The sequence below is a fragment of the Bacillus rossius genome, chromosome 15 (assembly GCF_032445375.1).
Source record: "Bacillus rossius redtenbacheri isolate Brsri chromosome 15, Brsri_v3, whole genome shotgun sequence".
Taxonomy (NCBI): Eukaryota; Metazoa; Arthropoda; class Insecta; order Phasmatodea; family Bacillidae; genus Bacillus; species Bacillus rossius.
Genome location: NC_086342.1, coordinates 45,679,719 through 45,705,438, shown reverse-complemented (window position 1 = coordinate 45,705,438; position 25,720 = coordinate 45,679,719). Strand labels below are relative to the sequence as shown.

The 25,720-nt window shown below is 48.2% G+C and overlaps 1 protein-coding gene across 2 annotated transcripts in view; it reads right to left on the bottom strand.

Annotated features, from left to right (window-relative positions):
- Nucleotides 1–25,720, bottom strand: part of LOC134539566 (putative helicase MOV-10) — a 202,329-nt gene that overhangs the window by 75,882 nt on the left and 100,727 nt on the right. For both annotated transcript variants that reach the window (XM_063381717.1, XM_063381718.1), the window contains exons 4-7: nucleotides 25,009–25,235; nucleotides 21,868–21,989; nucleotides 21,648–21,769; nucleotides 18,925–19,062 (exon numbers count right to left, since the gene is read on the bottom strand). In XM_063381717.1, the coding sequence (XP_063237787.1) occupies nucleotides 18,925–19,062; nucleotides 21,648–21,769; nucleotides 21,868–21,989; nucleotides 25,009–25,235 (609 nt within the window). The remainder of the gene's footprint in view (nucleotides 1–18,924; nucleotides 19,063–21,647; nucleotides 21,770–21,867; nucleotides 21,990–25,008; nucleotides 25,236–25,720) is intronic.

Below are 25,720 nucleotides of genomic sequence, written 5' to 3'. Positions count from 1 at the left end.
CCCGCTACCTTCCAAGGGATGATGACACGGGTCTTAGACAACTACTCGGGCAAGTTTGCGGCCGCGTATCTGGACGACATAATTGTTTGGTCTCAGACGTGGGAAGAACATGCGCATCATTTAGCATTAGTCTTGGAACGCCTGGCGAGCCATGGTCTGACATGCAATCGCGAAAAATGCCACCTGGGGACCACAGAACTAGATTTCCTGGGCTTAGTGGTTAACGCGGACGGAAACCGACCCACGGAAAAACAGCTGAGTGTAATTATCAACAAGGAGCCCCCACGCACGCGCAAGCAACTGCAAAAGTTCTTGGGGCTAGCTAACTGGCTGCGAGCCTTCGTCCCAGAGTTCTCGGTAGTAGCGGCGCCGATGACAGAACAGCTGTCACCCAAACGTCCGTTCAGGTGGACCGTGGAAGCCCAGAACGCTTTTGACGAGCTAAAACGCAGATTTCAACAGTGCCACTTACTCGCGCGGCTGGACCCAGGCAGACCCCTGATCGTACAAACAGACGCGAGCGAGAAGGGCATCGGGGCCATCCTGTTACAACTCGGCGACGACGGCGAGCCTCGGGTGATTGAATATGCAAGCGCCAAGTTCGGCGACGTCGAGCAGCGGTATAGCGTGAACGAGCGTGAGTGTCTAGGCGTAGTTTGGGCCCTCAGACGCTACCGCCCACACCTGGAGGGGCAGAAATTCGTACTGAGAACTGACAGCCAATGTCTCAAATGGCTGGCCACGATGCAGGGGCGACGTTCGAAGCTGACGCGTTGGGCCATGCTTCTACAGGCCTTAGATTTCGAAGTCGAGCATGTACCGGGAAAACAGAACGAACTAGCGGACGAGCTGTCGCGAGATCCGGACGTCACCGTCACAGCCTGTGACGATGCGGAGTGGGAGGAGCTTTTGCCACCACCCAGCGGGCGCATACCCAGGACCCCGCGCACCCCGACAACCCAAGCCGCATTGTGTGCCCTAAACCTTAACGTCACACCGACATTACCGCCAGGCGCGGAGCTTGATGACTTAGACGCCTACGTGCGAGCGGCCCAACTCACGGACACAGACACACAGGAGATCGTGCGCCGTTGCGGGAGCGGAGAATGTGAAGGCTACCGTGTATTGGACGGGACACTGCAGGCGCGACCTAAGGGGACAGCTGGCCAATGGCGGACGTTCGCGCCAGCCGCCACCCGCCGGGAGGTGTTTGACATGTATCACGTGAACAGGCTAGCCGGACACCCCGGCGCAGACCAGACGCGACGCGATCTGCGGGAACAGTTCTACTGGCCAGGGGTAAACAAGTTTGTACGGGACTGCGTGAGGAGATGTAAACATTGCCAGAGGCACAAGGCGCGCCGCACCGACGGGACAGCCCAGCAGGTACCCAGGCAGCCCACCGAGCCATTCCATACAGTCGCCATAGACCTAATGGGACCATATCCCCGCACGCCCCGAGGGAAAAGATTCTTGTTGGTGGTGACAGACTGCTACACGCGTTGGGTGGAGGCCTACCCCCTGGCGAACATCCGCGCCGGCACCATTGCACGCAGCCTGGAAACGGAGTTTTTTCCTAGGTGGGGGTACCCCCGGGTCCTGTTGTCGGACAATGCCACCCAATTTGTCGGGCGCCGGTGGGCGCAGCTGGGGAGAAAATGGCGGGTAATCCTACACACCACCCCCGTGTACCACCCCCGCGCGAACCCCACGGAACGACGCAACCAAGAGGTGAAGGTTCAACTGCGGTTGAGGCTCGCGGATGACCACGCCCAATGGGACACGCACATCCCGGACGTTCTGTACTGCATCCGGCGACGGGTGAACGCGGCAACCGGCGAAACACCAGCCACCATGGTCCAGGGGCGGAACCTCACCCTCCCCGGGGAATATCACGTGCGGCAACAACAAACGGACCTGGACGTAGAGAGCCCCGAAGGACGCCTGAGGCGATTGGCCGAGACGCACGATAGGGCGCGACGTAACCAGGCAGCTTACCAAGCACAACGCACACCCGAGACGACCCGCCCGCCCCCTGAACTGAAACCAGGCCAGCTGGTTTACGCGAGGCTCCACCCCCTCTCCTCCGGCCGACGCAACTTCTGCGCCGGCCTGGCGCCAAAGTGGTTTGGCCCGGTGGCGGTGGTCAAGGCGGGGCCCACGGCGGTCGTGATAAAGTTACCCTCAGGCCGGGCCGCGAAATATCACCGGGACGATGTGCGCTTGGCACAGGAAGAGACGGAGGCGGCGGACGAGGCGGAGACGGAGGCGGCGGACGAGGCGGAGACGGGGCAGGAAGAGACGGAGGCGGCGGACGGGGCGGAAGAGACGGAAACGAGACGTGACGGAGCAGGAACGCGGCAGGAAGAGACGGAGGCGGCGGACGAGGCGGAGACGGGGCAGGAAGAGACGGGAACGAGACGTGACGGAGCAGGGACGCGGCAGAGAGAGACGGAGGCGGCGGACGAGACAGACGGGAGGGCGGCCGCACAGCTGGTCACGTCCACCCCAACAGACGGGGGCGGGTTCAGAGGCTTCCCGGACCTGGGGGCGGGACAGGCGACGCCCCTCGCAGTCACAGATGTCCGGCCGAGGCGGCTGTTCGAAGACTCGGGGAGTGACGTCTCGCCTTTCAGGGGATTTCTCAGGGACACGCCCGGAGTGACGGAGGGCCAGTCGACATCCCAACCACTGATAAGGTGGCCGGAGGAAGTAGAGAGTAGGCCGGGTTCGCCGGACGAGCCATTATGGCCGCTGCATTACTCGTTGGCAGACTCCACGTTCAGGGTGACAGTAACCGAACCGCAGGAAGACGAAACACCGCGGGAAGAGAGGGGAGACCGGGCGTCACAAGACCCAGTTCCGGCTCCGCGATACACGCTACGACCCCGAGGGATCGCGAGGAAGCACAGCTGTTGTTGATAAGGGGGCGACCACGCCCACAGGCGACCCAGCGGAAACGTCGACATGACCGGCTATTCGAGGGGGGGGCAATTGACGTCAGCCGGGGCTACGCCCCATGAGCCTAGTCAGTCTCCGTTTCCTCAACATTCCTCTCCCCTTCCCCGGCATTTGTACCGCCATGTACGTAGTCGTGTGTTTGAATTGCGCGCCACGAACTACCACAAGAGGGCGCTTAGAAGCAGTGCGGCGATCCCTAAAATTGCTATGTTAATATTAATTGTAAGCCTTTTTGTTGTTTTCATCCATCTTCGCCCCAGTGCTGTGTAGTTTACTTGTGTTTCTTTAATTTAAATAAGTTACCTTAAATAACTATAGACGTTGCCCGGGCGGACCCGAACAGGCACGGACTTGGACGAGGATAGGAATGCTTTTATATGAATTATCATTAAATAAGTAAATAGTAACAAACTTTCCATTGTCAGTAATTTTTATATATTTTTAATGTTTATCTGTAATTTACTCAACTTTCGCCGGGGCACGGAGTCGTAGAATACAGTAACGGTAATTGTGTTGGCGCGAAGGGCGCCATGTTGCCACCTGCGAGCGATGAGCTCAGCCCAGTCCATCTTCATCACTGACCGAGAGCAGACGCGCCAGCACCCCGGGGACCTCAACCTTTGTTCATCACTGACCAAGTAATTTCTGTATCGTTAATTCTTTTTAAATCGCTTTCGTTCGTCATCCTCGGGGCAGCTCTCGGTCAGCGGGCTGTTTAATTGATTAATTGTCTCAGTCGAGTTTTTTTTCATCACCGTGTAATAAGTATACTTTGCAGCATGGCCACGTGTGTGGACCATGCCCTCACCTAAACCGATTCGTGCCTCAGGCTTTTTAACCGTGTAATGTGTAACGTGTAACGTGTAACGGGCGTGTAGAGAGACGTGTTAGTGAAATTAAATCTGGAGAATAAATATATAGTGAGTACTTATTTAATCACGTGGTGAGTGAGTCTAGGAGTGTGGCGTGCCCGACGCCTAGAGCGGGCCAGGTCGGGGTAGCTAGGATAGAAAGGGCTGGTAACTCGTCCCCACTTGGGCTACGTCACGCCCTGAGTGAGAGACTCCGCCGGGTCCACGTGCCCTTCCACGTGGTGGCGCCCATAGTTAACATCTCGAAATCACCGGCAATGCGCGACCAGCCCTCAACAGGTAAAACAACCATGACAAACTTAGTCTCCTTTCTTAATCCTATTTATTCAGAAGTCATCACACGTGGTCAAGTAGATGTTTGTTACTTTGATTTAGCTAAAGCTTTCGACACTGTTAATCATCAAATACTAAGCAAATGTTCCAAAATTGGGCTAAGTGATAAATATTTATCATGGTTAACAAGCTATTTAAATAACAGAAAATTTTATGTTTCAGTACAGAATATAAGTTCAGATCTCCACCCAACTCCTTCTGGCGTCCCGCAAGGTGGCACACTATCTCCTTTACTTTTCAATATCTACATTGATGATATAACATCTGGATTACAGAACTCAGTTGGCACTCTTTTTGCAGATGACTTAAAGATATGTAGAAAAATCTCTTCATATCATGACAGCTATCTACTACAATGTGATATTACAGAAATTGCAAATTGGTGCACAAATAATTTGGTCAATCTAAACATGGAAAAAACTGCTATCATTACCTTCTCTAGAAAAACCTACCCATTGCAATATGAATACAAACTTGATAACTCACCTATTAAAAAATCTCAACATGTCAAAGACCTAGGAATTTTACTGGATCAAAAACTATTTTTTCATCTTCACATTGAAAACATTATCTCGGTATCTAACAAAATACTTGGTCTAATTAAATTTATCACCTTTAACACCTCCAATATTGACTCTATTCTCTCCCTCTATACAGCTCTAATAAGATCAAAACTTGAATATGGTTCTATTATATGGAATAGCATCAATAACACTGATATTGAAAAGCTTGACAGGATTCAATCTAAAGTATCTGACTATATTAACAAAAAATTAAATACCATCAATAACATAGATTTAAATTCCCTCCTTGGTTCATTATCAACTAGAAGAAAGATCTTAGATGCCATTTTTGTCTTCCATTGTTATTATGGTAATCTTATATGTCCTCATATATTTGATGTTACTGGCATTAAAATTCCTTCTTTTAATAGCCGTAACCCACCTTTTTTGTGCACACTTTTAAATACAAATGATATTATATAGCTATAGACTTGTTAACAATTTTAATATGTATGTTAATCACTTACAACCTACCAGAGAGAAAAAACTTGTTAAAAAAATTATTCTTTCGGCATCCAAAGATTAATTATCTTTATGCTCTAATGTTATTACCTAAATTATTTAATACCAGATGTATTAATCTAAGGATACCAACTGTATTTATCCACATAATATAATATGTTCTGTACTTATACATTTATTACTCTCATGAAACATTTTTGTTATTTTAAGTACTTTTCAGAAGTTAAGCACTCATATGGATATATGTATGTTATGTTGTCTTGTCTTTGTTTTTGTCCTACTATTTGTTGTTCTTATAATTTATTGTTTTGTTCTTATTTTTGTTCTGTTACTGTATTTGTTTTTTGTACATGTCTTACATTGACGTCGTCCGACCGACGACCATCCCTAAGCCCGACCTGCACCCGCCAGTATACTCTCCCGCTAACGGAACGCACCCCTGGCCGTGGCCCACCCGAGTCGAGCGAGCCACCGAGCCGAACGGCCAAACCAGACATTATTATTATAAAGCACACTAAATCCGAGTGGACTAGAGACGAACCACACCCATTCCCCCTCAAACAATTAATTACGAATTTTGCGACCTTAAAGTCTCTTCCAGACGCAGTCATTTAGTTTTTAACGTAATGAGGTCAAGCTTGGCGCGGCAGGGGCCGACGCGCCACCGGACGCCATGCCAGTTCCGCAGTTCTACTCGACTCGCGGACCGGGACGGACCTACGTCCCACGGAGAGACCACAACCATTGTCTTCATCGCAAGTAACGTCCGGTAAATATAGTCATTTAGCATAAACCAAACCTTTTTCTATTCACCTCTCCGTGCGTGCCCGGTCCGTTTTTTACGGTTCAGGACCTAATCCGACCGCGTAAACGTAAAGACGTCCCGCACCACACCTGGTGCGCAGGGTCGCTCTTCAGCATACGGCACGGGCCGTCTCCCGCAAACCACAGAACTTTTCTTAAGGCCACGCGCCTTCGCGCTGACCACAAACCTGCAAGGAAAACTTCGCCAAGTTTAGTGGCGGTGCGTGTACCACCCCAGTGGGCACGGCACCAGCGTAGAAACAATCGCTTACGGGACTGGCCGACTCCAGTCACCCACAAACTCTGTGTGCCACGTCATTTGTGCGCGCCTAATTTTCATTAAGTGTACTTTGTTAACGTAACTTTGCGCCACGTCATTTGTGCGCGCCTAATTTTCATTAAGTGTACTTTGTTAACGTAACTTTGCGCCACGTCATCCGTGCGCGCCTAATTTTCATTAAGTGTACTTTGTCAACGTAACTTTGCGCCACGTCATCTGTGCGCGCCTAACATTCATTAAGTGTACTTTGTCAACGTAACTTTGCGCCACGTCATCTGTGCGCGCCTAATTTTCATTAAGTGTACTTTGTTAATGTAACTTTGCGCCACGTCATCTGTGCGCGCCTCTCTTGCATCAAGTGTACTTGGCCTGCATACTGTTACCCGAGAAACCAGTGCCACGAAACATTGAACATGTACCGGCCTGCACCCCGCAACGGACAAGTAGCCCTCAGGGGCATGTCTGTACTCAGTAATTGTATGGTGTGACGTCAATCCCTTGAATAAAGGCACGTCGCTACTACGGCAATCCCACGCATTCTTCTTTAACGTAAATTCCCAGGCAAGACCGCCGACGGTTCTAGCGGACCACGCTGGGGCAACGAACCACGAACCCTCATTGGTTAGACACCGAGCTAGCCTGGCGCCCTCCCGGAACATAAAACGTTAATCAGACCAGCCACCCCGCTAGAACTCGCGCCCGGACTCGAACACGAGACCGCGGACGACGGCAAATGGCGCCCCTGCGTGTGGCCAAATTTTAAGCAAGAAACGGGAAAATTGAGCAAACGGCAAGAAAACGGCCATTTTGGACGCACCAAGAGCGGCAGACAAAGGATCCATCAACCCCCACCCCCAGCGCTGACATTCCAGCAGAGCGTGCGACGCAGGCGGACAACATCACAGCCCAGCACCACCCCCAACCCCCCATCCCTCCCACACCGGCCCGCTTTCACTTCCGCGCGGCGGTCAGAGTACTCTTCCCCCCCTCCCACCTAACCACCCTTGTTTTCACTCTCCGCTTTGTGCGGCCATCCGGGCGCTCGACCCCCACCCATCCACCCACTATCAACTCTCCGCTTCGCGCGGCCATCCGGACAGCTCCCCTCCCCTTTCAATCCTCCACCCGTCCGCTTTGTGCGACTGTCCGGGCACCCATCCAGCCGGCCAGCGCGGCCCGCGCGTGGAACAGCCTAACAGCACAGACTGCGCCGCTGGCGAACAGACAACACGTGCGCCCGCCCGTCAACAGAGCTCAGCTGTCAATAACCACGCACCATGCTGTCACACGGAGCCCACGCGACATGCGCGCAATGCCAACGGCCGAGAACAATGGACCTACTAACGGGACCATTACCTTGGCAGAACACCTGCCAATGCCGATCACTGAACAGAACACCACCGGAGACCGACCCGAAACACGAACAATGGGAAGTGAATTGGGATCAAATCTGGAAGGGAAAAATAGAGACGGGGTTAACCATACCACTACAACCGGTACCAATCACCGCCGCAACCGATACGAAACCACAACCGCGCCAGGAGTGCGGACACGCAACCCGCACCAACACCGCTGCCGAGGGCGGGGCCATCACCCAACCCGAGGCCACACGTACCTATACGACGCGGACAGCGAACTACATGGCGAAATTACCAGAATTTAGCGGAGCACCCCACGAAGACCCCCTAGCATACACACACCAATGCGAAGTGCGCCTGGCACGCAGCGGGATAACCGTCGACGAGTGGCCTGAGAGGACCAGCGAACGGTTGCGGGGACCCGCCCTCGACTGGTGGCAACTATGGGGGCGGGCCGACATGGAGTGGCCCGAGTTCGCAGAGGCCCTCAACCACCGTTTCAACGCCGGGGCTACACTGGTGCAATGCACCTCACAATTCTACAGTAGCACGCAGCGGGAGGGAGAACCAGTGGAAAATTTCATAGCCCACAAACTACAACTATTCCGCCGGATATCACCACTCGTGGAACCAGCCAGGGCACTACCCACCATCACCTTACTCCTCAGAGACGAACTCCAGCCCTTCCTACGCATAGGACGCGCCACCACCGTCGAGGACTACGTCCAACTGGCAGTAGCCACGGAACAAAATTTCCAGAGGGCCTGGTGGAGAAACCCGCGCAGGACAAACCGGGAGGACCCCAACCCGCCGAACGACCGGCGCCCACTAGCCATCCAAGGGGCACCACCGCCCCAACAACGCAGGCCCTCACACCCCGACAACCGACGCCCGCCCTACGCGCTGGAGGCGCCTCAAGCGGACGCCAACACAGCCCCCCGACCGCCTCACTGCCAACTGGGGTGCCCAAGGGGCACTTACCACTGGCACAATGAGTGCCCACGGAAGGGGAATACGCAGAGGGAGAGCCACCAACAAGGGCCGCGCGACACACAACCGGCGGGAAACGGGCCAAGGGGGAACTGAAACAGAGTCCCCCAACCCCCCAAGTGACCACCACCCACCTTCCAGCAACAACAACGGCCGCGGGAACTACCGCACACACGAACGCACTGGTAACGAACCGCCGCGCCGACCCAACAAACGCGATGACCAACACGACCCCCGGGGGGCACAAACCCCCAAGACTCGGGCAGCTGACCCAACCACCGGACAACTTGCTCCGCATACCGGTAGAGGTCAACAACACACCAGCCATTGCACTCGTGGACACGGGAGCGAGCCACGTGTTCATCCACCCCTCGTTGGTACCCCCCGGCTCCCTCCGCCCGCACCGGGGTGAGCTACGCCTGGCCACCGCCACACACGCCGGCCTAATGGTGGGGTACGCTGACGTCCAGGTAAGCCTAAGAGAGCTAAGTACTAACGTGACCGCCATCGTTGTGAGTGACCTAAGTGAGGAACTCGTGCTAGGTCAGCCCTGGTTGGCCGAGCACGACGCCGTTCTGGAACTAGGCCCCGCCAAAGTGAATGTCGGTCAGTCCGAACGGTTCGTAGTCTACGCCATAGGACGAGCCCCCACACCGGCAAACGGATGCGTGACTCTCGCCGAATTGCGTCATAACGTTCCCCCGGAATACGAAGCCGCGGTGAACAAGATCTTACGCGAACAACGGGACGTGTTCACGACCACCGAGCCCCTACGGCGCACCACGGTAGCCGAACATTCCATCCCCACCACCACCGATCAACCCATCTACGAGTCACCTCGCGGGTACGGGTTTCGCGAACAGCGGGTAATACGCGAACAGGTGATGGAGATGCTACACAGCGGAGTAATAGAGCCCTCCAACAGCTCATATAACGCGTGCATAGTACTGGCCGCTAAGAAGGACGGCACATTACGTTTTTGCGCGGATTTCCGCCCACTAAATGCTGTGACAATCAGTTCACCACCCCCACGGATCAGCGTCGAGACCGCTGTGGCCAGTCTAGGTAGAGCCCGGATATTCAGCACCCTAGACCTCAAGTCGGGGTACTGGCAAGTGCCCATACGGCAGCAAGACCGGGAGAAAACGGCATTCACGGTCCCCGATGGCAGACGTTTCCAATTCCGAGCCATGCCGTTTGGCCTAAAATGCGCGCCAGCAACCTTTCAAGCCATGATGACCCGAGTGCTGGAGGGGTACCTTGGCCAGTTCGCTCTCGCATATTTAGATGACGTCATCGTCTTCTCGGAGACGTGGGAGGACCACTGTCGCCATCTTGCCCTAGTCCTCGAACGGCTCGCCACCCACCACCTAACAGCCAACCCGGCGAAATGTCATCTAGGCACGCGGGAAGTAGAGTTCCTAGGGCACATGGTTAATGCGGAAGGGAGCCACCCGCAACCATCCCACCTGCAAAAAATCGCAGCGGCAGAGACCCCGCGCACACGGAAACAATTGCAGCGATTCATCGGCCTGGTGAATTGGTTAAGGAACTACATACCAAACTTCTCCCACGTAATTTCACCACTCACAGATTTACTGTCCCCCCAGTCCCGCTACCGCTGGAACACCTGGGCCCAACAGGCATTTGAACGGGTAAAGGGCGCGTTCACCAGGTGTCATACTTTAGCACGCATTGACCCCGAACGCCCGTTGATCCTCCAGACCGACGCAAGCGCGCTAGGGGTAGGAGCGGTGCTATTTCAAACGGATGACCAGGGGAACAAGCAGGTCATTGAGTACGCCAGCGCGAAATTCGGGTCCGCTGAGCGGAAATATCATAGCAATGAACAAGAATGTTTAGCCGTGATATGGGCCGTGAAAAAGTACCGCCCCCACCTCGAAGGGCGGACATTCACCCTCCGCACGGACAACCGCTGCCTTACCTGGCTCCAGACCATGCAGGGGCGTAAGGGAAAACTGATACGCTGGGCCCTCCTTCTCCAGTCATTCGATTTCGTAGTGGAACACGTACCAGAAGAGGAAAACCAACTGCCAGACATGCTATCCAGACACCCTAGCGATCAGCACGAAGTAACAGATGCCGAAGGGTGGGAGGAGATGCTACCCCCCTCCCCGAAGGACAGCTGGCACCACTCACCAGCCACGTGCACACGCATAATCACGGATGAGGAAGGGGCTGACACACCACCTAACACTGCCGCTGACCTGGACCTCCGGGTACTAGCAGCCCAACAACAGTCTCCCGAGGCCGACCGACGGCGACATCGCCTAAGGGAGGAACCCCACGCAAATTGGAGGGTCGAAGCTAACCGCATCCTAAATCGTGCCCCAGGGGGCGCGGGAGGCTGGAAGACATACGTGCCACCCGAAGCACGCGAGGCGGTACTACGCTTCGTGCACGACCACGACCTTGCGGGCCACCCGGGGACAGACCAAACCCAGAGAGCGGTCTCACAACACCACCACTGGCCCGGGATGGCGAGGGACGTCAGGGAATACGTGCGCGAATGCGAAGTATGTCAAGTGCGTAAAGCACGCCGACGGGACGGCGAACAACAACAACAACCCCGCCAACCAACACAGGCATTCCAGACTATCGCGCTAGACGTGATGGGGCCCTACCCCAGGTCACCCAGAGGCAAACGATTTTTGCTCGTGGTGACCGACATGTTTACGCGATGGACGGAAGCCTACCCCTGTAGCAACGCGAGGGCGAACACCATCATCCACCTCATGACTCACGAGTTCCTGCCTCGGTGGGGCTATCCGCAATCAGCGTTGACGGACAACGGCAGCCAATTTCTTGGCAAACAGTGGCAGGAGTGGTGTAACGGGATGAGCATCCAGCACCACACCACCCCCGCCTACCACCCCCGGGCCAACCCCACGGAGCGCAGGAACCAGGACTTGAAGGTCCAACTCCGCCTCAGACTCGGCGACGACCACACCCAGTGGGACCAGCACGTCGCAGACGCGTTGTTTTGTACCCGCCGCCGCGTAAACGCCGCGACCGGGCGAACCCCGGCGGAAATGGTACAGGGGAACAACCTCCCACTACCCGGCGAGTGGGCCACTCACGGCGTCCCACACACCGGGGAAGGAGAGAGGGAGCGTGCACGGCGCCTAACAGCAATGCACGAGGCCGCCAGACAGCGCCAAACGAACTATACGCAGGAAATCACCCCCAAAACCGCGCGGGAGCCCCCCGCGGTGCGAGCAGGTGATCGCGTATACGCTCGCGTACATCCACTGTCCGCAGCGCCTCGCAACTACTGCGCCGGGCTGGCACCCCGCTGGGGGGGGCCCTACACCGTGCAGAAATCTCTAGGGAGGACGTCATACCTGGTCCGACTCGGGGGCAGACGAGTGCGTAAAATCCACCGCGACGACTTACGCCTCGCCTCGATTCCCGGGGAACCTCCCCCAGGAGACCAGAACTTTGACGAACCACCAGGATACGACGAACCGGAGGAGGGTCACCGTCCACCACCCGCAGGTGACGGCCGCGATGACGCACCACCGATACTAGAGGCGAACGCACAGAACGCAGAAGACCTACTATCACCCGCGCCAGAAGTCCCGCACGAGGCAACGACACCGCACCAGCCAGGACGACCGACAGAATACGAACATGCCACGATCACCGAAATGACGACTGGGGACTTAACACCTCAACCGGATGACGTGACGGCAATCGCAGTGGAACCGGAGGAACTTGACGCGGACCAGTTAGTAAGCCCGACACGCGGAGCATGGGGACACACGGCCTCTCTCGCGGACGCCACATTCCGGATGTTCGTAGACGAACCCGATGAGGGAAACCCTGCACCGCGCCCAGGACCGGAGCCACGCCAGCTATTCGACCCCAACGACACGGAGACGAGCGAAGCTCCAGGTATCCCGGAGCGCAGGAGGCAACCCTACGCAAGTGGGTCGCAAGCGGGTGACGTCAGGGACCAACAACTGAGGCCCGACCAACCGAACATGCCAGCAGACTCAAGGACACACTCGACGCACGGATCAGAACCCGCGCCACCAACCCCACAGACGGGAAGACCCCAAAGAGACCGGCGACAACCGGGGTATCTGGCTGAGTACGACCTCGGGAGACCCACAAAGCGAAACACCACCACCCATCACTCCGAGCCGCCAACCCAGGACGACCCATCCGCAAGGGACAGGGTGTACCAGCTGCGGCCGCCACGGCCCCCGCCAGCTCGGACGTGCTGCCACCCCTAAGGCGGCAACACTCCCGCCTCCACAAGCACCACGACGCCGCCCCCGGCACACCTGCCACGACGGCAACCGGGGCGGCGCACACGCTGGCCCAGTCGGCCACAATCACCAGGTCCAGTGCGCTGGCCCTACCAGCCGCTGGCCACCACAGGCGCCACGACGCCGCCCCCGGCACGCCTGCCACGACGGCAACCGGGGCGGCGCGCACGCTGGCCCAGTCGGCCACAATCACCAGGTCCAGTGCGCTGGCCCTACCAGCCGCTGGCCACCACAGGCGCCACGACGCCGCCCCCGGCACGCCTGCCACGACGGCAACCGGGGCGGCGCGCATGCTGGCCCAGTCAGCCACGATCGCCGGGTCCGGTACGCGGAGCCTATCAGCTGCAGAGCCGCGAACCGCAACTGGACAGGGCTGCCGGAGCTAGGGGTGCTACCACGTGGCGGGACCATAAGCGGCGCAAGGTCGGGCTTCTCGAGGGGGGGGCGTTTGACGTCGTCCGACCGACGACCATCCCTAAGCCCGACCTGCACCCGCCAGTATACTCTCCCGCTAACGGAACGCACCCCTGGCCGTGGCCCACCCGAGTCGAGCGAGCCACCGAGCCGAACGGCCAAACCAGACATTATTATTATAAAGCACACTAAATCCGAGTGGACTAGAGACGAACCACACCCATGCCCCCTCAAACAATTAATTACGAATTTTGCGACCTTAAAGTCTCTTCCAGACGCAGTCATTTAGTTTTTAACGTAATGAGGTCAAGCTTGGCGCGGCAGGGGCCGACGCACCACCGGACGCCATGCCAGTTCCGCAGTTCTACTCGACTCGCGGACCGGGACGGACCTACGTCCCACGGAGAGACCACAACCATTGTCTTCATCGCAAGTAACGTCCGGTAAATATAGTCATTTAGCATAAACCAAACCTTTTTCTATTCACCTCTCCGTGCGTCCCCGGTCCGTTTTTTACGGTTCAGGACCTAATCCGACCGCGTAAACGTAAAGACGTCCCGCACCACACCTGGTGCGCAGGGTCGCTCTTCAGCATACGGCACGGGCCGTCTCCCGCAAACCACAGAACTTTTCTTAAGGCCACGCGCCTTCGCGCTGACCACAAACCTGCAAGGAAAACTTCGCCAAGTTTAGTGGCGGTGCGTGTACCACCCCAGTGGGCACGGCACCAGCGTAGAAACAATCGCTTACGGGACTGGCCGACTCCAGTCACCCACAAACTCTGTGTGCCACGTCATTTGTGCGCGCCTAATTTTCATTAAGTGTACTTTGTTAACGTAACTTTGCGCCACGTCATTTGTGCGCGCCTAATTTTCATTAAGTGTACTTGTTAACGTAACTTTGCGCCACGTCATTTGTGCGCGCCTAATTTTCATTAAGTGTACTTTGTTAACGTAACTTTGCGCCACGTCATCCGTGCGCGCCTAATTTTCATTAAGTGTACTTTGTCAACGTAACTTTGCGCCACGTCATCTGTGCGCGCCTAACATTCATTAAGTGTACTTTGTCAACGTAACTTTGCGCCACGTCATCTGTGCGCGCCTAATTTTCATTAAGTGTACTTTGTTAATGTAACTTTGCGCCACGTCATCTGTGCGCGCCTCTCTTGCATCAAGTGTACTTGGCCTGCATACTGTTACCCGAGAAACCAGTGCCACGAAACATTGAACATGTACCGGCCTGCACCCCGCAACGGACAAGTAGCCCTCAGGGGCATGTCTGTACTCAGTAATTGTATGGTGTGACGTCAATCCCTTGAATAAAGGCACGTCGCTACTACGGCAATCCCACGCATTCTTCTTTAACGTAAATTCCCAGGCAAGACCGCCGACGGTTCTAGCGGACCACGCTGGGGCAACGAACCACGAACCCTCATTGGTTAGACACCGAGCTAGCCTGGCGCCCTCCCGGAACATAAAACGTTAATCAGACCAGCCACCCCGCTAGAACTCGCGCCCGGACTCGAACACGAGACCGCGGACGACGGCAACATGTTGTGCCCTCCGTTGGAGCCTTGTGCTGTTGGTGTGGCATGTAACAAATCAAATAAATAAAATAAATAAATAAATAAATAAATAAGCAGTAAAATCCGAATGAATATTAGATTTCAACTTAAAATATGTCGTTTTGTACGGGAAAACTACCTACACAAAGCGCTTGGAATCTTAACAGCAGAACCAAAAACATCATATGACGTTTATGTGAGGATTTTTTTTTCCAAATTTTGATGCCCTAAAATAACAGTGCCACAACTTGCGCATGCAACGATTACGTGATATAACATGGTACGAATATGACTGAAAACCATACGGCTTCTAACAAGTGTTCTCATTGAAACAAACTGTGATTGTTTAAGAAATGATGCAAGACATTGTGGGGAAACTTCTTACTGTGTTTACAAGCAAATGGCCCCACCTCTATGGAGACAAAAATACTTAACACGTTGGGCTGTGTTGAACTGTGAAAAAAAAATCTATATTATTTGATGTGGCTCTCCGATGGTATGTGTTGATGTTCTCTAAGCCACAGTTAGGTGTTAATTTAATAAGGTATAAATACACAGATACACACTAGGACAAATGAAATTAGAAATGACATAACACAACACTCATAAATAAAATTTATGATTGTTTATTGAAACTTAAAATGGGTTCAAAATTTACTCTTATTAATAATATTTATTTAGTTACTATATTCAAATTCATAACTGGTACTTGGCATCACAGATCACACATGGATTCCAATCATCAGGAGTTATGATGCGCAAATTTAATACATAAACAAAAGTCTTTATTTGGGTTCGTCGAAAATACACAGTTTTATTATATTATTCGTTTTTAGGGATCTTAATTAATTTTCCTCGGCTAGTAAGGTTCGAAATATCGTCGGTAGAGCTCAGAGTCTCTCAATCTGTAGGACCTCTGAGTTGATGTAATAATGTGTAAAACAATTAAATTCGTATCAAAATATCGTTTATATCGTAGATGATGTCAAATTACTGCAAAATATCAATGTTTACATTTGTTTTTGGCGGCGATGTGACGGAAAACGGGAGTTACGTGACAATGTGCATAAGAGGAGGAAACAAATTTTTGGCACTTTTAATTACTCACGTTTTACACTCCTAGGTCATTTATCTTTTTAGATAAATCCTAAATTATGTTCTAGACTCCCTAGGATACATAATTAATCATCCTCGGTTCGGGATGCCTACCGCTCATTAGCTAAATTGTAGGATTTATTACAGTCAACGTCACGAGCTACAGCTTTCTTAGCTGGCCATTATAGAACTCTCTTTCCTACTAGCTTCTTAAATTAAGCCAGTTAACTTAACTTTCAAAGGGCGGGCCGTGATTGGCCAAAAACCAAAATCATTTACATTAAATACTTTGGTAAAACGTGAAATCCGCAAGCAACAATAGCGCGGATTACAAAATTTCACGTCAAATTTAAATCAAAAATTACTAAAATAATAATTTACATTACAAAATAACGGTGTTCACTTTACCGTTTACCGTCTTAAAGTTCATTTAGTCCTTAGAGGGGTCCCAACAATACATAATTCAAATAGTCCAGAAAAGTCCATAGAGTCACTTTCTCATAGATACACATAAAAATAAATTACCGTTTATGAAAATAAATAACATATTAGACATAGAGCAAACAAAATAAATAAATTATAAATAATAATAATTAATCTGTCAAAACTAATAACATGTTGCAGTACAACTTGAAGATATGTACCAATCAAAAATGAATCCAATTTTTCAAAAACTGCTGCGCTGCAGAATTACAACTAGGCCTAATGGCACGTACGTGGCACATAATATCAGTCAAGTGTTTTTACTTTTAATTTTAAAAAAAAGAGGGTAGGTACAATTAATTAACCTGCAATATTTGAACACTAAGGGGTGTTTTTGTTAAAATGATATCTTACAAGTGCAGATGTAAAGTGCAGATAAACTTGAAAATGACCAACACATTGATGTTTAATTTGAGTATAGAATAACGTATACTAATTTGTATACTATAGTAGTATCTATAGAATATAGTAGCTATAAGTTGCTATAGTAGTGTTAGTTTCCCTATGGTAGTAGTATAGCTAAATACATATGACTGTGGTGAATTGGGCGCCGTTGCTATACTATCCAAAAGGGTCTATTATGTTGATTGTGAGTAATTGAACAAGTACATAAAAAAATATGAATTTATGATTAATAACTATGTTTAATGATCCAGATGTATGTGGCTTGTGACAGAAACATAACACATTTTAATAAATACAGAACGACACACAACGATAACACATGCACTTAACAATCATAACTATAAACAAATAACTACACAAAAACATAACGCTTCAACTGCAAATAATCTGTAATTAACTGTTTTGTTAAGGGGAAATAGATATGGTGTAGGTTGATAATAACAAAATTCTGAGTTTATATGGTTTAATGTGGCTTTCCTGGTTATTTTTATGTTGTTTAATATTCCGGATGTATGTAGGCACAGATTTATATTCAAGCAAAAGTTCGTTAATTTAAAATTATCATCACTCAAAAGTTCATGTACGAGAAACAGTTTAGTGTTCAAACTCTTCAACTTACTTAAAATTACCGTCGCTCAGTGTCGGTAAAATCTAAGTGAACTAAATAAATATCTTAGAATTTATTCAATATATAATGTTTTCACCTCGGCTATAGCTCAGGGTTTGCAGGAGTTCTGCTCTAAGACCACTGAGTAGAATCATCTGTAAATGACACTGAAATAATAATATCAATTTGTAATAAATGTTCAATCAGATGTTAAAAAGTACATCATAAGGGTGATTAACTTTGCAATAATTAAAAGATTCCCAATTATAATCGCAGAAAAGTCTGTACTAGGGACGCTACCAAGCGCAAAAATGGCTACTTTTGGCTTAGAGCATAAGCCTCAATTTAATTTGTAGGTAACTTATCTCTTTGCTGCCGGATCTTGCTGCAAACACTCACGTTCGTAGCTACCACAATACAAATTAATATCGAGACACTGAATTTACTTTATTTTATAAGATTATGAAAAATATGCTAATTTAGATAAGGCCGGCGTCGGGATAGGCCCTGACGAAGAGACGCCTATTCTTACTTTTTTCTTACATGACATAATTCACGGACGCATTTCCGCCCACGGCGGTATGCTATTTTACAAGATAGCCTGCGGCTGTAAACACTGCAGCCAAGAACAGACAAAATCATGTTGGTGATTAATAATCACATCAAAACAATATGTAAACACAATTAAATATAAGATATCTGTGGTGAGACAAAAATTACAATAAATAACAGAAGTGAAGTTACAACAATGAGTTAAATATTGAAACAGGTTAGGTTTGATGGTAGTATAGTCAGTTCAATGTTTATGAATGCTAAGCTGTAGCATGACAGTTTCGTAGTTTGCAGGTCAAACATATTATATAAGAGGGTTAAACAACAACATAGTAGCATTACTAATAAAGAAATACATATATGATAATAAAACAATTAATAAGTAGTCTTAAGTTGCTGTACGCGGTACCATGTAACCGTACAATACTTTATTTTATACTTCTTTTATATATTTGAGATATACTCGTTGATAGGTTTTCTATGTATAGGCCATTACATAATGGAAATGAGCTACTACATAATATGAAGGGTAATATCAATAGATGAATTAGATAATACAATTCCTGTTAAACCTCCTCAAGTGAATAAGAATACAAATCCTAATGCTCATAAACATGATGGTCTGAATGTTAACTTTGAACCATATATTGTTGCCAATCATCTAAATACTTAATTCCTGTTGGTACAGTAATAATTACGTATAGTGGCTGAAGTAAAGTATGCTCGTGTATCTACATCTATTTCTACTGTAAATATGTGATGAGCTCATACTACAAATCCTCACGGAAGCACTTTTTGACTTCTAGCAACCTCCATAGCTGTAGTCATTTGCCAGTTGTTTAAACTGGAATGTGTCGCACGTCAGTTCAGTGTGTGCGCTTACTTCAGTTCCCTGAGCTCCCGCTGTAAGCTGTCGCTGATGCCCGGGTACGCCTTCAGCCCGTGGTTCAGCAGCACCCGCAGGTGGACGGGTATCGGACTCTGCGGCAGTAACCGCAGCATGGCCAGACCTGTCCTGGTTCTGGAACACAACAGCAGGACTGAGCCTGCGTACCCGGGATCTCACACGCCCAGAGTCAGTCACTAGGGTGAGGTGATAGCGTGGCTGGAAAGAAAGTAGCTTTCGAGCAAGGTGCTTGAGCCCCCCGCCCCCCGCCCACCCGGGCACACACGCGGTGCGCAGAGCTTCAGGAAAAACAACGCTATTTCAAAACTACATAACATCCGAGTGGGATCTGCTTACGAAAAGCATTGAAGTGTTCGCTGAGGGCTGAAAAGTACTTTTGATTTCGGATTAACTTTTTAAACTGTATTTTTAGAAGAGTTAAAATGGCTAAAACGCCATGTTTCCAGAGTTATTTTTAGGTGTGAAACAACCAGTACAGATTCTTGAAAGCACTTAAGGGACTTGCATTAGACCTTTATATTCATTTCTCTGCCATATGATGTCACGATCACCGCTCATATGCACTGGGAGAAGTCCAGAGGAGACACCGCGCTAGAAGCACCAGCGAGCGTCGCATCCCGCCTCGCCGACACACATACACCCCTGACGAGGCGGGCCCCTTAAGGAGAGCATTTTGGCCACTACTCAAAGAGGCAACTTGAGGAATGAAGCCTTGCTTGAAAGCTAGAGCTGAAATTGTAGACGTAAATGACATAATTAAAATAAAGGGGATAATTTATATTTTGTGTGTGGCTTAATCTTTCAGCCAGCAAGTTGTTCGAGATGTAGACACACACACTTACAGATAACAAGAATTATCTTACATAAGAAAGCATTCAGGACACAAAGAACGTGACAGATTGAAGGGACTAAAATATCTTACTACTAAGACACTTCACTCTGTACGATGTGATGGTGCAATCTATCAATATCAAATGGCCCTGGAAAGTAAAGCAGTGGGTCGATACAGGAACTTTTTCAGAAGGCGAAGGGGGATGATATGAAAACTAAAACATAAAAAATTAATAAAATTAGAAAATAGGTTAAGTAAAAAAAACTTAAACATCAACATCAAATAGTTTGGACCGATTCACAGCTCATCATGCATCACCAAAAATAAGGCACTGCCTTCAACAAAAAAAACCAAATTTGTTCATAAATTTGGAGCCGGGGGGGGGGGGGGGAATATATCCACCCAAGCACTTCCCCCTGTATGGTCACCAGGAGAACTGAAAGACTGGGTGAAAGAGATCGAGATGACGGTAGAGCAGGAGGAAGGAAAGGCAGTTACTCCGCTGACTTAATGCAGAACATTGAGTTTTGTGTGTTCTTGGCCCATCCCAACCCCCAATTTAAAACGAGACGAGACCTTCAGCTAAGTCACAAACTGCCAAACGTGTAGGCGTTTATTAGTGGGGTGGCAGACGCTTCTCGAGATTACGGAGGAGCCCAGAAGTGGATACCAGGAACTATTGTGGATGAACAAGGGCTGGCGATTTAAAAAGGCCCAAGATGAGACTGGCTACATGTGTGGACGTCATGTGGACCGATTACTGATCGGCAAAGTGGCACATCCATCACGACAGCCAAGTCCAGCTACAAGTACAGATGGCCGTGCTTGGACCAGCCGTGGCAGTACCACCTCACGCCAGCTCATGTCGGCGGCAAGAAAACATGAAGCAATCTTAGGTGGGGCGGAGTGTTGTATAGGATGTGCTGTGTAGTGAGGTTTTTAGGCCGTTAGAGGAAGCCAGGAGCACAATGGCAGCTACCGAGGTTGTTTGGAACCGTGTAGAGGGGTGTTAGGCCAGGATTTTGAAGATCAGAGAGTGGAAACAAGTGGGCTGGCAGTTGTGTAATGAGAAAAAAAACCATTACTAAATTTCAAAGTTTAAATGATAAAAATCTAAGTTTCTGAATGAATTTTATACCCTCTGTGTCTTATCTTTTAAAGCCAATTTAAAATTTCCATACAAAATCCACACAAATAATTATAAACATCACTATATATAGGTAATTATCTCTAAACTACTAAAATACAAAAAAATAAATAAAATATTAACATCACAATAGTTTCGGTACCCAAATTATAGTGTTTGATTGAATATTCTCTGTATTATAAAAACTTTAAACTTTCAGTGGCTCAAATAGACCATTAAGAGAATTAATTCCTGTTTCATGAAGATCTTTATTTGTGCATGTGTGTAGGTGTTATAAAGTACTGAAACCGTACAGTTTTCCATCTCTCACACGCCAAGTCATCACCATTGTTTAAGGGCCATTCCCAAAATTTTATCTAGACACTACTCTCACATTTGTTGGTCCGTCACTAATAATTTCGTTAAGTGGAATATAATGAGTGTAAAAGTCGAACAGGTGATAATAATTTAGAACGGTTGCGCGAATGTTGAAAATATTGGTGGCAGAACAACGAATGCACGAAAGGTATCATGTTATAATTTCATAAATAGCTTAGAAATAATAGCAATAATAATAAAATGATTAATTTATCAACATTAGTGTATGACGACAATCCTTCAGCAGACTGAATATATTAAAGTTTAGAAGTCAATGTTTTACAGTGAGTAACAAGCGGGATCACAAAGTCAGTTCACCATAACCACGTCGGAACCTTCAAACGTACACACAGTAGAACTTACGGTGGTGGAGCCACGCCCGTGACAATCGGACCCTCGAAAACCCTGAACTTGGACGGCCGGGCTCGCTTGAACTTGGAAACCGGTTTCAGGTCGTCCACAGCTTCCGACTGGCAGTCAAACACCTGGTTTCCAAACGAAAGGCAACAAAGAGATTAAATTCCAAAGCACGCATCATCAAACACCACGAACATTACGTTAACGGAGATTTGCGGATACGCACTATTTCCTTGAGCAGGTAACACACATCGTTCAGAGACGTGTCGCAAAACTTCAGCACAAGCGGGTAGAGATACGATCCGCAACTGGTAAATTTATACGGCAGCCACAATGGTACTGTTGTACCTGTAAAAAAAAAAATTAAAATCTAAACATCAAATACGCAAGTTGAATGGAGTTTTTAAAAAACGTTTGCCTGACAATGCACACAAGGTATAGAAGCACAGACTAGGTACAAGCAATAGTGAACGTGTGCATCATAACACTACTTCCCTTTAAGCACAAAATAACATACATAACTAAGCTAATAATACACCTTTCACATTGGCAACACACACCTTCACGGCAGTGGCTAGAGTATTCCAGCTTGCGGGACTCCAGACAGGGCACCAAAGTGTTCAGAGGAAGTTCCCATGACGTAAATCAACATTTCTGTTCGCTAGACAGCTACCTAACCATTGCATATATGGGTCTGTAGTTTGTTCATTTCTTGAGCAGCAAAGATTGATTTACTGTATCCAAAACCTTTCATAGGTTAAATTAACATGCCTGGTTCCTAGATAATTCACCATAAATTAGATTAAAAAATTACTATTGTTATTTCTTTAAGTAAATATGTCAACTGAAAATTTGTTGTTTCAATAAAAAGAGGCTAGTTGTATGTGGATGATTTTTTTCAAGAACCTCTGAGAAACCATGCAACAAGATTATTTGCTCATTTATGGCATCTTTATGGATGGGTATTACTTTTGTAGATTTCCATAGGGTGGTGAAATATTCAGTAGATAGACCTGTGTTGTGAAGACGAATAAACAATGATGCAACCATTTGTTGTCTAAAATGTAAGCTTTCTGATAGTTCAAATAAAAATTGTGATTATTTAAATTTTATTTTATTGTGCACATCAGAGGGTTAACATTAAAAAATATCATTTTACACATCATCACACAACATTTTGTTAAGTAAAGTATTTATGAAAAAATAATTGACTGCAGATCGATCATAGATCTATAAAATGCAAAACCAATACCAGTTATTTATCTCCAAGAGAACTTAAATTTTAATACAAGGTCATTTTAGTTATTGTTTTTGTCAACAGCAAGAAGGTCATTATGAGAAAGAAAAAAAATTCATTCCGGAAGAGCCAGTGTGACCAGCCCACACCCGGCCCAGCGGAACACACACAGTGTATCCCCACGCAGCTCGTGGTTCTGAAAGGCACAGGTCACATGTCACAGGCCAAGTGTCACAGGCCAAGTGTCACAGGTCACAGGTCACAGGTCACAGGTCACAGGTCACAGAGCTCACCATCAGTAAACAGCAGGGACCGGAAAGTTACTTTTAAAAAGTAACTCAGTTACAGTTACAAATACTCCATTGGAAATTTAACCCTGTTACAACTACAAGTTACACTACTGATAATAAACCAGTTACAGTTACATTCTGAGAAAAGTAACTGTAAGTTACTTTAACAGTTACTTTGTGAAAAACTAAAAATGTGATACGTAATATTGTTATAATTCAAATCTAATAAAACATATTATGTTTAGTAAAGATATATGATTATTTAAACTGAAAATTTTTAAATAGGTCTTAAATTACATTGAGTAATTAGTTCACACTACAAAATTGTACGCAGAACCACACAAGCACTTCACAATAAGGTTACTTTTATCACTCGACCGAACTTCGAAAAAATTGGAATATGAAGGCCACGGCAACGAAAATTCTGGACTGCTTTCTCGGCTTCTCACTTTATTAGATTCTGTCATTTCTTTCGCGTATGTGCACAGGTAGGTTAATTAATTAAACAGCACAGCAGTAAACCCGCATGTCGTAAATATTAAATAAATGACAATCAAAATACGAGCGTAGGCTAGCCAACAGCAGTTTTACAAGTACAAGCAATACCATCGCAAATAATATGCTTGTCGGTATTTTCGTTCTGGGTTTGAAAAAATTAACAAATCGTTGTTCGTTCAATAAGAAATACATTTAAAAAATGTAACGCAAGAAGTAACGACAATTATCGTTACTTTAAGGCAGAAAAATGTAATTCAGTTACAGTTACAGTTACTGAAAACTTAATATATTGCGTTACCACGATCGTTACCATAAAAAGTAACTGTTACAAATAACGTCGTTACTAGTAGCGCGTTACTTCCAGTCCCTGGTAAACAGCCTGGCCCGGGTTTACAAACGGGCCAACCAGGCATTTGCCCCAGAGTGCCAGTTTTTGAGGTGCGGGAGAATTAAAGGTGCAAAAAAAATAAGGAGGGGAGGGATGGGAAATATTGGTTATTAGAATGTACTATAATGATTTGATTTTCATTAATACATGTCAAATCCTACAATTTCAAGCACACAACAGAATATCCTGCACTTGACGCTAAGGGAAAAACATTATCTGTTGCAGGTTATTAACCTCATTCTTAATAGGGTGGTGAATATGGTTTCGAAACTTTTAAACTTAAATGTTTTAAAATTAAATTTTGCTACTCTGTTATTTCTTCTTTGACAACTTTGAATAATTGGTATTCCCTGTTTTCGCGAGCATCCTTAAGGTGAAATGGCGTGTTTGATTTAACAGCGCTGTGCAAATTTTAGTTTGAATTCATCGAAGATAATTAACGCTGGTCCCGGCTGGGTGTCCCAAGCAGCGTTCACTACCTCGGGCATCGAGTCGTGTCCGCACCAGTTGTCGACCAGAAGTTGGCCTGCTCCTTGGAACATTTTCAGCCTCAGCACTGGGCCACAAGCCCACTAGAACTAGCTTCGCACACGTGTCTAGTGACCACAGACGTACTCCCGCTCGTGTCATCTGCTGCAACGCCCGCTCCCTGGCAGTTTCTCGCCCCAGCAGTGGAAGGCACTCCCGCCACTACTACAGGAAGTCAGGACAGATCCCAAATGCTACACTATGGACTCCACCGATAGCGGATACAGGAATTTATTTCGGGAGGAGATTTAGAAAAAAAAAACATAATTGCTTTCTAAAACTTCACGTCAACAACTAAAAAAGTCTGGACAGTTACGTTACCATTCTCAACACGCATCCACTGCCTTTGTGGTTGTAGCAGCTCACCACGCATCAAACCAAAATAAAACTGTGTCCAACGTAAGGTGAACGACATCCGGAACTCACCCGGCGTTAAGCTGAGAGGAACTCCGGTGTATCTCGTCTCCACTTCAGGCACACTGGCCAGAGGTATCACGGCCTCCACGCGTATCGCGCTCTGAGAGACGTTGGCCACGTACAGCTTCAAGGTTCCCTCCTCCCCGATCCTGGCGACCCGGATCTCCCGATCCGTGGCGTCCTTGCTGTCCTTGCTGCTGTACACCGACAGTTTCTTCGAGGCAAGCAGGCTTTTCCTGGGAACAAAGCACAAAACATTCCTGCAACAAAGGCTCATTACACTCATCTCATGATACATTTTTTTGCTGCACAAAACTGTTCTACTTTAAACTTGTACCTGCTCTATAACAATTCTTCTTTCGCAACAATATTCGTACCAGTAAAAAAAAAATTAAAAATTTTTAACGTGATGTTTTTTATAAATCTATGAACACCAGCTGGCTGCATGCACGAAAAATGGTCACGTTCCACCTGAGCTGAGCGTGCAAGAACCGGCCAACCACCATGCGAGAAAATCAAACAGGTTAACAGGTTAAGGCGGGCTTTCTAACTAATTGTTCGTGATTATATTTAAGGAAATTATTTAAATTTGCAAAACCTGTAAATAATATTTGAAAATTAAAAAGTATGCAAATTTTCATCAATGTTTTCTTATGACGTTATCACGTAAAATAATCGTCTGTAAACCGACTTTACAGACAAACCCCCCCCCCCTTTTTTT